General features: G+C 38.2%; 2 protein-coding genes across 3 annotated transcripts; both read left to right on the top strand.

Annotated features, from left to right (window-relative positions):
- Positions 1–875: 875 nt before the first annotated feature.
- On the top strand, positions 876–3,536 carry LOC127451420 (homeobox protein Hox-B8a). Of its 2 annotated transcripts, none has more exons than XM_051716136.1 (2): positions 876–1,758; positions 2,568–3,536. In XM_051716136.1, the coding sequence occupies exons 1-2, from the start codon at positions 1,335–1,337 to the stop codon at positions 2,879–2,881; spliced, it is 738 nt and encodes a 245-aa protein (XP_051572096.1). In that variant the 5' UTR covers positions 876–1,334; the 3' UTR covers positions 2,882–3,536. The 2 variants fall into 2 exon arrangements, with proteins under 2 accessions (XP_051572096.1, XP_051572095.1); XM_051716135.1 differs by having other exon boundaries at positions 2,565–3,536.
- Positions 3,537–4,815: 1,279 nt separating this feature from the next.
- On the top strand, positions 4,816–9,303 carry LOC127451422 (homeobox protein Hox-B7a-like). The gene is made up of 2 exons (XM_051716138.1): positions 4,816–5,379; positions 8,565–9,303. The coding sequence occupies exons 1-2, from the start codon at positions 4,959–4,961 to the stop codon at positions 8,813–8,815; spliced, it is 672 nt and encodes a 223-aa protein (XP_051572098.1). The 5' UTR covers positions 4,816–4,958; the 3' UTR covers positions 8,816–9,303.
- Positions 9,304–15,142: the final 5,839 nt, after the last annotated feature.

Raw genomic sequence — 15,142 nt, 5'->3', positions numbered from 1 at the left:
AATTTTTGATTCCACATTATTAATTTGGTAGAATGTATGTATTTCTGAAAATATTTGCCTTTTCACATCAGGCAATTTCCGTCTGATTTTGTAAGAAAATGTTAATCTGATTTCCTCATGTTAAACATAACGACGAACCGTACAGAAAACAAAGCTAAAATGACAATTAAATGACTCAATATCTCCGCACGGACAAAATTTGGTGTGAAGCATTTACAGCCATGGTCGTGGAACCTCATAAAAACTAACAGCTTTTTTGATGCATCACGTTAACAACAAACAGTAGGGGCGTTTATTGCATTTTATAGTTTGTTAAACCATTTACAACCACATTTCCCATTATGCTTGACGTGCAGACCTTTTCGACATCTTTATTTCTCTGTAAATATATTTTTAAGTAGCCTACGATTATCAAAATATTAAATATGCCTCGCTTATTTTCGATGCGTCCTCAATTGCATAAAATGTTTTGACAATTTTGAACACTGCAGTAAGGTTTATATGACATGTTAAAATTGATACCAGTTAAAATCTGTACCCTTTAAAATTGAGCGTTTCGACCCTGACATTTTCAAAAAGTGAGACTCGACCTCGTTTGAGGTTTAGAAAATTAACGACAAAACATGCATTACTTTAGGTTGCCTGTGATATACATCAACAATCTTTAAAATGGAGCTTTGGTGTGGATAAGTTGATTGGGGGAGGGGCAGCTATGCACTTGATCTGATGCAAAGCGGCAGATTTCTCATTAACTTGCCCGCTTGAACATATTAATGTGCATATTCTCCCCTCCTCTCTCACTTGCTGCCCCCCTAACCCCCTCCTTCTCTCTCCCCGGCTCCCTCGTTCTCTCTCTCTCTGAGTGTTTGCTCGCATTTCTTTTTCTCTCTTTTTCATTCTCTCACCCTCCATATCAGAATCGCGCAGAGCGGTGTCCGTGTGGGGGATGCAAGAAGCCAATGGGATGAGGATCTGGTAGTAGATGCAGATAGTACATTTTCGAAAACTTACGGCAAAATATGAAACTACTTATCTGCAGTCGAGTAAGTCACAGAAAACTGCTTGGGAACTGGCACCCTTCAACGGAATTGTGATGCTGGAACTCTACAGCGGAAACGTACCTATGGAAGATAAATAGCTGGGCTTTAGATAAGTTATTTTGACAAAGGTGAACAAACGCAAGTCATTCAGTTATTTGGAAATCATCGCTTGTTGTGGTATTGTTTGTTATCTCAGTAACAGCAAAACTGACCACTCTCCGTAGCTCCTGCGCTGATACAAACACATTCAAAAAGCAAACTCTTGCACAATATCAGCATCAATAACGTTAAAAGATGAGCTCCTATTTCGTCAACTCTCTCTTCACCAAATACAAAAGTGGAGATGCTCTACGACCGAACTACTACGAGTGCGGTTTTGCTCAAGACCTGGGGACAAGACCCACCGTCGTGTACGGTCCAGGCACCGGGGCCACTTTCCAGCATGCCCCTCAGATTCAGGAGTTTTACCACCATGGCGCATCCACGCTCTCTGCATCCCCATACCAGCAGAGTCCATGTGCTGTAACTTGTCACGGCGAGCCGGGAAACTTCTATGGTTATGATGCTCTCCAGAGGCAAACACTTTTCGGTGCTCAAGACGCCGACTTGGTTCAGTATAGCGACTGCAAGCTCGCCACTGGGGGCATCGGTGACGAAACGGACAACACAGAACAGAGTCCGTCGCCCACACAGCTGTTTCCGTGGATGCGACCTCAAGGTGAGCTTTAGTAGACAGAAAAGCCTGCCAACTCACGATGTGTGTTGTTCGTGTTAGAGTGACAAAAACCTAAACTAGCCCCACAAAAGCCTCCGTGCAATTTAGGTTTAAAGGTGCATTTCCTGTGTGCACAAGAGGGGGGACAATAGCGGGTTTAATTGTTTTATGGTGTTCAAAACTTGTGAATCACTTTACAGTTTAATGACCCTGCCATAGAATGAGAGAAGAGTGAGAGAGGGGAAGAGAAGAGGGCAAGAGAAAAGCCCCATCCCTGCTTTCTGTTTCCATGTGTGAGACTTTGTCCCACCGCTGATCTCTCACTTCACACTTCTCACTCAAGTCAAAGTTTTACTGCAACCTTTAACGACTTACAGTGAGGCTTGGGTTTATTTCGCTACAGTGATTGTGTCACAATGGTTATGCCATTTACGGCTTTTCCTAATCCTTAGAAAATGGAAAATGGAAAAGACTCAATATTGTTCACACAGTCTAATAATGTATTTTCGTTGAGGTACCTTTATTTTTTAATGATGGTGCTTTTACAATGGTTACATAGGGTATTAGGTTTTACCCTTTTGAAAGTCTCCACAGTACACTAAAAGCCTACTTATAAACTAACAATGTAACTGCATGTAGATGCACTACATTATGTGTAATGTAGATTAACATTTCGCTTGGGCTTCATTTTTATATGTGGTAGTTGCCTTTGTAGACAAATATGTTTCCTGTCAATTACTTGATTCTAAAATGATGGTGTCGTCCATATTTTGCGCACAGTCTAACATCTATAAACTTTTTATTGCCAGTAGCTGCCGGACGGAGGCGAGGCCGCCAGACCTACAGCCGCTACCAGACGCTCGAACTCGAGAAAGAGTTCCTCTTCAATCCCTACCTGACACGAAAGCGAAGGATTGAAGTATCACACGCTTTGGGACTGACCGAACGACAAGTCAAAATCTGGTTTCAAAATCGACGCATGAAATGGAAAAAAGAAAACAACAAGGACAAGTTTCCAAGCAGCAAGTCTGAACAAGAACAGATCGAAAAAGAGAAACGGGAGAAAGAACAGGCGTCCGGGGCACAGTCAGCCGGCGAAGACTGCGACAAGGCAAAACAAATATAGAACGGATGTGTGTGTGTGTGTGTGTGTGTGTGTGTGTGTGTGTGTGTGTATGTGTGTGTGTATGTGTGTGTGTGTGAAAATGGCCAAGAATGAAAAGGGAAAATAAAACACAGACAATGATGAAGAGTAAGGATGTTTGCATGGGAGACATTTTAGTCAAGTCGAGTTGTAACATCTTTCACCCAATGAAGGAGTCGAAAAAATGACTGGGACTAGATAAATGACTATATACCTAATGTGATTACTACAAAGCTTCGAGAAATCGAAGGTCAAGAAGCATTTCTACTTTTTACCTGATGTTCGGAGAGTCTGATAGTGTTAAAACTAGTCTCTTTTCTTTGTGGAATAATTATCGTGAAACTTATGTTTCTATTGTTAGGATACTGTCATTAACAATTACATTGGCAGCTGTATAGTTTTTAAGTTAAATGGTGCACTTTTAACTGTTTTTCACTTATATGTTATGATGTTGACGTAGTGATTAATGACTTCCAACAACATGAAACTGCCTATTTATGCTGTAGAATCTCTTTTTACACGTCTTTTGTTCTTCTCAAATCGATGGTATTTCATTGTCTTCCTTTCCTGGGGTAAGCATGCGCACAGTGGATTATAAAAATGAAATAAACATAATAAAAAACGAATTAAAACATTATGTCATTTGACCCATTGCTTATTACAAATCAAAATTTTGTTTTTCACGTTTACTGGTGAATAAGATTGTGGGGATGACTATATGCTTTTGTTGTCATTCGTAACTGTGTTCTAGTGTTTAAACCTGGATGCCCCGGAAGAAAGTGGACACAATAAAGTTCAAAAGCAAGAATCCGTGACATATTGTGTCCTCTACCTCATTTGCCTTTAATGTGCAAATCCGAGAAACAATGGTCTGGTGTCCCGAGGACCGCATCAGCCAAAACCTCTAGGTCACCAGACACCATGTTGTGCTAGGTTTAAACATTAAACGTTTCATGGAATTATAAAAGAACTAAGATAGAATAGTACAAATTGATGTTTACAGAGATAAGCCATGCAGTGTGGTCTTGTTCTTGACTTGTAGCTGTATGTACAATGTACGACTTGCATGACTAAGAGAGCAGCGACAGGTGAAACCACAACTGAAAACTCTCATTACTATTTTGTCAGAGCAAAACATTGTAACACGACACGTTACGCCACTAAACAGGAACAGAGTCTATCTAATCTAACAGAGACCACTACACTAATTTTCTCTTACCACAAAATTTCATCGTGGTTGTTAAATGTGGGCATTTGAGTAATGGGAGAACATCTGAGCTCATGTCAGGTGAATTACTGTCGTAAAATTTGCGTAGCTCCGCGACAAGGTAAGCAGCCGTGTTTGTTAACTATGCTTAGGGAAACTGTTTGGGATGCACTGAGCCAGTCCGTCGCCATGGAAATGTCTTGGTGGTGGTGATTGTTCAGGCTATAGGAATGCTTTGAAGCATAAACTTTAAGTAAGGGCACGAAGCATCTTCCCCTTGCACGATACATCATTACAGGGCATATTGACGAGAACACACTGTTCAGACACTGCAAAAAACGCAGTGATAAGACTAATGAAAAAAGAAAATTGGGTTGAAAATCAATATAGAAATAAATACGTTTCTTGTCATTTATGTGGTGCCATGGTAGCCACCCAAAAAAGAGTCGCAGTCCTAAATATGGGCAACCTGCTTTCATTTATACATTTGTACAGGTCACAGTTATTTATTGCTGAGTACGGTGTCATGTGATTACAGAAACCTTCTCAAGAGCCAATCGATTTTTGTGTTTTACTCTGCGTTTGTATTGACTGTAGGCACCTTTGCCTATAAGTGAATAACTTAACAGTTTTATGTGGATGGTCAGCTTCGCAGCCTTTTTCCGCATTAGAAAAGGCTCTGGGATGGCGTTGATTCATTGGATGACTTTCATCACGTGCTTCCCATCACGTGGCCCCTCAGGGAAAAGGGGTGATTTTTGGTGTAAATCTGGACTGTAATTCTTTAATATATCATTGGACCTCGTAAACACGACACTTAAAGCTCTTGGCCTATAAGTCATTTATCAAATTATGAGTTCATTGTATTATGCGAATGCACTGTTTTCCAAATATCAAGTGCCGAGTTCAGTCTTCTCTACTGGCGTATATCCCGAGCAAACTTCTTGCGCATTTGCGACCAGTTCCCAGCGGGCCAGCGGTTACGGCTCGGCTTCTACCGGTGCACCGGTCTCCTCTTCTTCCTCCTCCTTGTCGACCATGTATACCAACGGTGTTTGTCTTTCCAGCCAGAGCCAAGGCATGTACCCAACTACGTATGAGCTGGGGGTCATCTCTTTGAACATGCACAGCTCTCTGTTTGATCAACCGAGTCTGCCCATGGTATGCACCGACGATCTCTCTAAAGCGCAAATCAGTGGTAAGGCAGAACAGAGAGGCTTCCTTCAGAACAACGACGACAACCTCCGGATCTATCCGTGGATGAGAAGTACAGGTCTGTGAAAACAGTTCCTTGACGACAGGGGTGTCTATGTATGCTTGAGGGAGGTGTTGTGGGGAGTGGGGTTAAGGGGAGCGAACAAATCATTCCAAAGAGTGTTCGTTTAACTGTTTTGTCGCAAAATGGCCAGAGTAACTTCAAGAACTTCCTGACGCAGCTCTTTCCTCAGATCTTTTATAGCTAATTGGGCACCATAAAACCACAATTCAACTCATCCTAGTTTGTAGTATTTCGTGTTTTGTGGAAAAGGGAGGGGAAGGGAGGATAAATATGGAAGAAGAATGTTATTTTAGCATAAATCTCAAGACTAACTACATTGCCAGGGTTTTGTTGCATCGTTGTACATGTTGCAACATGTATAAACGAATCCATACCGACATATATAAAAGTATAGAATAGAGTTTTTTGTAATCATTGGCTTTAAAAAGCCTTGTATATCGTTGGTGTGAAACCAAGTTTTGATTGACTTTTGTGTAAATTACTGTTAGTAATTTAGCTGTTCCTGGGCGTGCGAGTGTGAGTATTTTGAGTATGAATGTGTTGTACATTTGTGTGTGTGTGTGTGTGTGTGTGGGTGGGTGGCTGAGTGGCTGAATGTGTGTGAAAGAGAGAGAAAGAGAGAGAAAGAGAGAGAGAGAGAGAAAGAGAGAGAGAGAGTGAGAGAGATTGAGAGAGAGAGAGAGAGAGAGAGAGAGAGAGAGAGAGAGAGAGAGAGAGAGAGAGAGAGAGAGAGAGAGAGAGAGAGAGAGAGAACGTTTCACAGAGTATAAGACTCCGACAAATTATTCGTAGAGTTTTAAAATAATAGTCTCTTTTAACCGTAATAACACTTTCCACAAGTAGCTACGACTAGTCTTGACTGTCGTATTTGAGAGAAGGCTGACAAGGTTTCCTTTAATGATTTTCTGTAGCCACTCAAGACACTTCCCTCAAGCACCGATATTCATATCAGTCAACTGTCAACCCGGGGCGATTCTCTTATTGACTTACATGTATTCAATACAACAACATAAATTATTTTGAAATATATATTTCATTAGCAATGCTCAAATGCCCAACTTTTTGGTGCATACATTTTCGTTGTCCGTTGAAGTTCTATGTGAAATGGCAATGTAATTTTAGGAAAAATGCATCATTTAGGTTTCTGTTAATGTGAGCTTTAAGCGTATTTTACTATGCAGTACAAAGAGGCGTGGCACCGTTATTCCGTCATTCAGTTGTAATGATTAGGCCATGATTGGGCCTCTTTCGATTAAAGTGAAAATATTTAATTCAGATATTTTAATCTGTATTTTACAGATCAGATTAGTCAATGCTGACACTGATGTCGTAACGTGTCTGTTGTAACACAGGCCACATGCATGGTCTTAAGATACGTCTTTTAAGGCTGGTAGTTAGACGCTATAAAACACAACATAGAACGAAATCAGGCCTCGACATCTTTTATCCAGGAAACAAAATCACTAGTATATAAACATACAGGCCTATAAGTAATGGGTGTTCCTATAAATCTGAACGTATGAGACATATATAGGCCTACTATGGATCTGCTTTACTATGGGCAGCTGCCTTTTTGTGCTTTTATTTGATATTACACAAAGATTAATTAATTAATTTCTGTGATATTTCAGATGTCTCAAATGACTCTCTCTCGCTTGTTTCTCACACAACACACACACACACTCTTACAAGATGGAGTTAAATTCCCACTTTTATCATTCGGGAAACTTTGCGTCAAAGACACTGCATAGTTTTAGAAAACAATGGTCGGCCTTGTTTTAACTCGTACAAAAGCGTTTCATTCTGCGAGAACACACATCTGCACCATCATTTATACTACTCAGTGAACGAAATAACGAAGGATTTAAATCCAGAGGCACACTTTTATTTATTTCTACTATAATCTTTCTTCTGCGTTTTTTTACCCAAATTCTTCTTGCTTTGACTTGCAGTTTGTCTTCAATTAGTGAAGTGACACGACGTCAGACGCGGAAATAAGATGCAGCGACTGAAGAGTGCAATAAAAAGTTGTAAAAGCACTCAAACTCAAAACTGTCTCCATTTGTCGACAGTCTGCTAGAATCGGAAACGCAGGGACAGCAGAAAGTCACTGACCGTGAGCAAGGCTTTGAAAGTCTAGTTTGATTTTTCTTAACAAAATATACCTCTTAAAGATAATGTAGATGGCTGCTTTACCAAGATGGACAGACAGTACTACAGCGTTTCAGTGTAAAGGAACTAGATCCTGTTGTTGAACGTCATGTTTAGGAGGAAGTCTAATCGACCAGCGCCCCAGAGACATGAGAATATGCATGTGAGAAAATAACATCAAGGGTAATTGTGGACTTTCTCAGTGCTTATAATTTACATTTCACCTTTACATTTTTTTTTTAACATTGGTCTATCTAAACTAGTTATTGTGTTTCTTAATCCAACTGCGTATTAAGGCTAAAAAGATGCAAATGACTTGTTTGTATTTAATGTGTAGTCCTATGTGTCTTTTTAAATTCTTTTTTATTTTTATTTTTACTGTCGTTAATGTAATCACAATGTAAAGAATTAATATTTTTTTTATATAGATAACATCCTTTCAAAGAACAACCGCACTGGCACTGCAAGGGGCTAATCTGTGCTAATCCTAAAAGTGAAAGAGCGAAAAATATCTGTATTTAAGTGGTCACAAAAATAAGTATCAAAGCATGTATTTGTAAAATCACAACGCATTGGCAGTACTGTTTATGGGAAAACACAAGCAGTCCACACATGTGTAAGAATCAAGCAGCATGCGTATGATTAGATTTTCCCCAGTGTGTCATATCACAGAGAGTATGTAGAATCTATTGTCTTACATACTCACATTCAGGTGTCTTTACAAACTTCAAGTTGTTTTGCTTAAATTTGAATGGTTCTTTTATCTGTTCAATTAGCATATATTATTGTATTATTATTATTATTATTTTATTATTTTAAATAAATTATTCGTTCCTTCTTGGTTAATTCAAACCAAGTGAGATTGGGCTGTACCAATTCACGTGCAACATGCGGATTCACAAAATCTTTTTTTTTTTTTTTTATTTCTGTCTATCCAAAAGATGCTCTTGTTGTTGCTGTTGCTTAGGCCTTTAGTGTTGGCTGATCCATTCGCTATCTAACCTGGGCTCCTTTTACATTTTCCACAGGTGTGGACCGGAAGAGAGGTCGCCAGACATATTCGCGCTATCAAACACTAGAGTTGGAGAAAGAGTTCCACTTCAACCGTTACCTTTCACGGCGACGGCGTATCGAGATTGCACACACTCTTTGCTTGACCGAACGCCAGATCAAAATCTGGTTTCAAAACAGAAGAATGAAATGGAAGAAAGATAATAAATCGGCGGACACTTGCTCTCCTGCTGCTGACCAAATCGCGGGTGACGAGGAAGATAATTAGCGATGGAAAGCAAGAAAGAATATGAACAGAAAAAATAGACTGTGCTATAAAATTGGAAGAGCAATTTGACTTGCTTTAATTCATGACGAAAAAAGATTCTACCTACTACTACTACTACTACTACTCAGTTACTGCAGACAGTGTCAAGATCTCGGCTGCCACCGTAACTTGTGTTTGACTTGTATTAATGTTAGAGACTATTAAAATATCTGAAATAGATAGATAGATAGAGAGAGAGAGAGAGAGAGAGAGAGAGAGAGAGAGAGAGAGAGAGAGAGAGAGAGAGAGAGAGAGAGAGAGATCTCAAACTATTGAAAATTAAGTTTTACATGCTCACTTATTTGTGACCTATTTTGTTCGGCCTATTTACAGAAGGGAGAAAGCGGCTTTAAACAAGTTTTGTACATATATATATTTATGGTTTTGATTTTGACACCGCTATTCTGTATTATAGAATGTTGTCCTGTTTCGCAGAAGTGTTTAAATAAACGAAGTGAACAGTGATGTAAATTTTTGCCTCAGTAGGAATTTCCTTTCTCCTTTCTTTTCTTTTCTTTTCTTTTCTTTTCTTTTCTTTTCTTTTCTTCGTAGCATGGGCTTAGATTTTCACACTTGCATTTTGATATTTCATGCTTTTTTATCCTTCAATATGAAAAGACATGCCTCTTTAAAATAGTCCCACAAAAAGCTCATGGAAAATCCAGCATTGCGTGGCGCTTTTAATTATTATTATTATTATTATTATTATTATTATTATTATTATTATTATTATTATTATTTTATTAATAATAATAATAATAATAATTATAAGCCTCTTTTTTTCTGTTTACCGTGGTTCTTCATTGATAAATCTTAGCTGTTCTAGTTAAATTGGTGAACACGTATCACGGAAAACAGTACTAAGTTTGTTGTGGATAAAACGACTGAAAACAGATTAACAGTTTAAATTAAAAACAACATTGTCGCCACGAAAGCTTCTGCTTCTGACAAAAAAGGAGAAATGTTTCACACAGATTTGGTACAATCAGAGAAAGCAGCAAGCCTGGTAGGGCTACTATCTTTATTTAAATATATGGTATTGTTGTGATTAGCACATTTGATATTATTTGATTGCCGTGGTAAGGCATTATTATTAATTTGAGCAGTGTGGCATAATATTGCTCCTCTTGTGAAAAAGAGAGCCCGTAGACGGAAGTCACAGGTTCTGTATCGTGTGAGACCAAAAGAAGGCTTTTATAGTATGGGTTGTAAACTAATGTGTTTAGTGCATCAATAAAAAGCCGGAAATGCCATAAAAAGGACAAATAATAATCAGCAAAATGGGAAATTGGTCTGTTTTTTTTTTTTTTTTTTTTTTGCGTCAGCCCTTATAGCTAAGATTTAGTGACAATAGGCCTATCTTTTCCGAATAAACTGTAACATTAAAAGTGACTCGCTTTTTTTTTAATTTTTTTTTACATTTTTTTTTTTTTTTTGGGTTGAAGCAAATATATCAGCGCTATCTGCTGTTGCCTACTATGATCTTCAACAATGTGTTTTTGTCGCAGTGCGAAATTGCCCTGTATGTGTGTCTCGTTTGAGCTGCCAGGGCTCTGGTGCACTATTACAATTATGTGACAAACATATTTTCCTTATTACCAATTTCTGAAATGTTTTTGTTTTTAATTAATCTAAATCAGTCATATAATAATAATACGTCATATTCTAGTCGGGAGAGATTTTTTTTTTTAATCGAGATTATTAATATTATCCAAAAGAAAATAGACAACTCTTAATAGTAAATCCAGAATAATAAACCGAGATGTTATACATGTTATTGTACGTTATTATGCCTCTAGTATTCCAATAATCCTCAATTTAAGATAGAAATTAAGACCGAACATTCTCTCTTGAAGTAGATACTTCCATCCAAGCAAAGCAACTTTCTATATTAAGTCACCTACCAGGAGTTTATAGCGTCGTAAACATATTCCACCACAGTGACACGTTTAATATGCCTTGTTTTGCGGCCTTTGTCATTTTATATAAAAGCTATGACATCCGCTCTAAATAGATTTAAAACCATGACACAATTATCATACCGTCCTGATGTGTTTTACTTCGACTTCAAATAATGTAGGCTACATGCATAGCAATTGTTGTAAATGTTCGACTAATAATCCTTCTAGTTAAGGATAGCCGAGCATGAAAAACAAACACTAAAATACTTAAAATTTGAGGATTGCCTCGCGTTTGAATAGGAAAAAGATGGCGACTGCAGAAGAGCTGCTGTTAAAACAGTCATGAAGAAATGCAATAAATTCCTTGTTGTTTTATGAAAATTTACAACTTTGTGATAGAAGTTTATGAGTGCCTTGGTCCTGGGATTGGACGAGGATGGTCATGTGGACGGGTAACCGTGAACATGAACTTTTTATGATTTCCCAAGTGGTTATTTTGCAGCATTCTTTTGGCCGCCGCACCTAATGTGGCTGTACTGTGCTCCTTAAATGTTCTTGCTCTAGTAAAGGGTATATTTTGGCAAAAACAGAAAATACACAGTCTGAGAGCATTGTTCAGGCTGATGTTCTCAGATTGAGCAGGGAGAGACCAGCCTCCTCACAGCTCTGCTATGCTAATGTGGCCGTCTGTGATTGGGATATCACTGCGATGGAGTCTCACTGAGATCTAGACACGCACTACGGTCCCATCGAATTTTTCAAACGGGGATCTGACTCCCGTTGATTAAAGCGGGTGAAACGGATGGAAGCAATGGTGCCGCTGTCATTGTCAATGTTCGTGCTAATGGCGGGACCAAGAAGAGCAACAGGACTTACCGAGCGAGAACTACGGCGAGAGGTTTGCCTGTCTGTCCTGGTGCTGGATGACGAATTATCAACAGAGGTAAGGCTGTCATTGTCTCGCAACCGCATCGTTTCTTTGAGGTAAGAGCTTGACTAAACCTTATCATGCGCACTGGATGGAGACCTCGTATATTTGCATTCTAAGATTTTGTACACTTGTGGCTTAGTTATTTGTAAACACCTTGTCTAAATCCAATTATTTTTTTACATCTTGGGTAAGCATTTAGCATTTAGGTGTTTGCCATGTGTTTTCTTCGTGTCACTGCTGGTGTATTTAAACCAAATGCATGATGTGCCTTTCCAGAGATTTCGATGTGCTGATTTCGACTTTTGCTGCTGCATTCCTGTATTTATGGTATGGAGAGAGTGCAGTAAAGGCTGCGGCGAGAGGGCGAGTTTGAACTGAGCTGCAGTCTTAGCAATCGCACCGTTGTACTAGATTCCTAGGTCACTTATTACGTAAAATGCTTAATGAAGATATACTCTGCTGTGCGACATTCCCGTGTTCCATTAAAAGTGACATTACTAAATACCGTAAACCGCAATAATAATAATGATAAACAATAATAATAATCGAAGGCCTCTGTTAAATCGTTAGACTTGTGTAAAACGTGCTATATGCTGAAAATACCCAAGTTTCCTGGAAGGGGCGCCTTTCACTTCCAGATCAAATGCGCAAACCTTCCAGGTTATTCTACCAGCTGCTAGTTTCATGTGAGAGGAAGGGAATGATTCCCCGTGGCTCTGCTTGACATATTTCCTCTCTCGGTTCTCATGCATTCTATCCGGTCCAGCCCGTTTGCTACGTGCCTTGAGCTTTTTGCCCATTTGTTCATATGCTCATTTCCCTCTACTTTTACACCTCATGACGCCACGCATACCAGAGCAAGAATTATGGGCTATTGCAACTGAAGGACAAAAACAAAACAAAACTATATTCTTTTAATACCAAAAATGTCACGTGAACTAGTTGATATTACATGGGCAATAATAATTACATTATTTTTTAAAGAAACATAATTTAATGCTAGTCATTATCTATCTATCTATCTATCTATCTATCTATCTATCTATCTATCTATCTATCCTCATTCAATTCAAGAATGCATCACGAACAGTCACTTTTCCAATGAGGTTCAAATCCTCGCATATATGTCACATCTCTGTATATAAATAAATTATAGGCTATATAACATATAGTATATATTTCAAATACATCAATGTGGGGTAAATTAAGGTGGCCCCGATCTGCCGATATGCATTTCCCTTTTTTAATTCCCTAATGCATTCATGTGGTAAGCGCTTCTGACACAGGCTTCATTTCCCCGCTATCTGGTGCCATCTAGTGGCCAGTCTTGCATGATGACAACATCGGTGATTTTTCCCCTAACAGTGCAAGACAGTGAAATGTATTACAGTGCAGTATATATATATATATATATATATATATATATATATATATATATATATATATATATATATATATATATATATATATATTGTGTGTGTATGTGTGTATACGCACGACGTGACTTTTTATGGCAGTGTGTTTAATGTTTTTCTAAAGCACCTTTTATTGCTTTGTGAGTGTTTGGCCACTCTATGTGCGCCGTATCCTGTCTTTCTCTTTTATAACTCGCATCAGCATGTGCAACTCACCAACAGATGTGTGGTTTAGCTTTTTGAAATTAATAATTCCTCTCTTAAATGTTGTATGGAGTAAAGCTCGCACACATTGCAGCCACAGATAACAGGAAAGACAGGGAGGGGTTTTTGGCAGTGAAACGTAAAAGAATGTAGGGGTTGTAAATTCTCGGAGCTGTTGTTGCTGCTCTTTGAAGTGTCTGCGTTTGGGAGAGATTTGTGGCACACAGAAAAACTCAGACCCGAAGGGCTTATATTCCTTCACCACATCTTGAAATTCATCCAGAATTTTAGCATTTCACATATCTATGTTTATTCCACTGTACAGGGAAACAAGCGCGTCGAGGCCTGAGCGCAAGCCGACCTCTGTGCGCTTTCACGCAAACTTCCACAAAACCCTAAATAATTTCTAAAGCTGACTTTTTATTTCTTTGACATTCTCTCTTAAGGAAGAACAAAATGGTAGAGCTCAATCTGCTCATAGTAGCCGGAAAGAGAGAGAGAGAGAGAGAGAGAGAGAGAGAGAGAGAGAGAGAGAGAGAGAGAGAGAGAGGTGGGACTGATTGGGAAGAGTATGACTCCTGTTTAATGTCGTACAGAGGGAATGTGTGATATGGTTTGTCTCTTGGTGTTTCTATTTATTCATCGACTCTGTCCATTTGCACATTTAGTTGGATCATTTGTGAGCAATTCAAGTAGTCACTCCGTTTATTTGCATAGCAGTCGTATGTAACTTCAATGAATTATGATATTACAGAACCTGCAGCGGATAATTCTATATTATCTTAACTTTTGAAGTATTGTTAACATCTGCATGGGATAACAGCGCGATAAGTTTAATATGCGTATTATTATGTTGACCAACAAAACGCATATAATAGCCATTATTGAGGGAAACAGATAGCACTATGCCTTCTTTTAGCATTAAAACCAATATATTTGCATCTGCAAATCTGTCGTTATAGATGGCTGACAAGGCTCCTGGAAGCAATGCTGAAGATTTTATCCGCTGGGATTTTGTTCTAGGATAAACTGGATGGTATAGGCTACATAAAGAACTTTTTTTTTCTTTTTTTTTTTTTAAAGGTAAAAATGATTAATTTGTCTTACTAGTACGTATAGAAACAGACATCTGCATTCATTTTGTATTTGTTATCTAACTTGCGGAACTTAGCTTCTCTTGACTCGTATTTTTACACGGAGATGCGTGCGTTTATAGTTCAATATAAATGTGATGTATTTGTTTACACGTTAGTTTGACTTTCGCGTGTAAGGACAAAGCACACCTCAAGGCCTAAGTTTGCGAGTTTTCCCCCTGCTTTTTGACAGTGAAATGCATGCACATTTGTTAATGTGTTTCACCACAAATATTCTCATTATATATAGCATTTAGCATTAAAACCATATGTGCGTGTGTGCGTGTAAATCTAGTTGTTCTAATGCTAAAAGAAGTCATAATGCTAAATGTTTCACACAATAATGAAAATCATATGTGTTATGCACAATTCACAAATATAAAAAATAAAGTATTAAAATATCAAAATATTTTGATAAAAGCATATATTTCTGAATGAGCTTCGGGCATTTAGGGAAGAAGATAAACCATGAAAGCATAAGAATTGTTATTTTTTTTCATACCAGCATAAAAACAAACAAACAGACAACTCGTTATCTTTTGATATATTTTAATATAAAAAGGGCACGCTGTTTACAGAGTGTAAAATCAGTGAAATAATTAATACATTTTAAAATCACCATTTAATACAAAATACTAAAACATTATACAGCCAAACCTTTAAAACAAACGAAACAAACATAATAAACATTATAAAACAGGTTT

This window comes from Myxocyprinus asiaticus, chromosome 14 (assembly GCF_019703515.2).
Source record: "Myxocyprinus asiaticus isolate MX2 ecotype Aquarium Trade chromosome 14, UBuf_Myxa_2, whole genome shotgun sequence".
NCBI classification, from domain to species: Eukaryota; Metazoa; Chordata; class Actinopteri; order Cypriniformes; family Catostomidae; genus Myxocyprinus; species Myxocyprinus asiaticus.
Note: the sequence above shows the minus strand (reverse complement) of the source record. Positions and strands in the feature narration are given on the sequence as shown.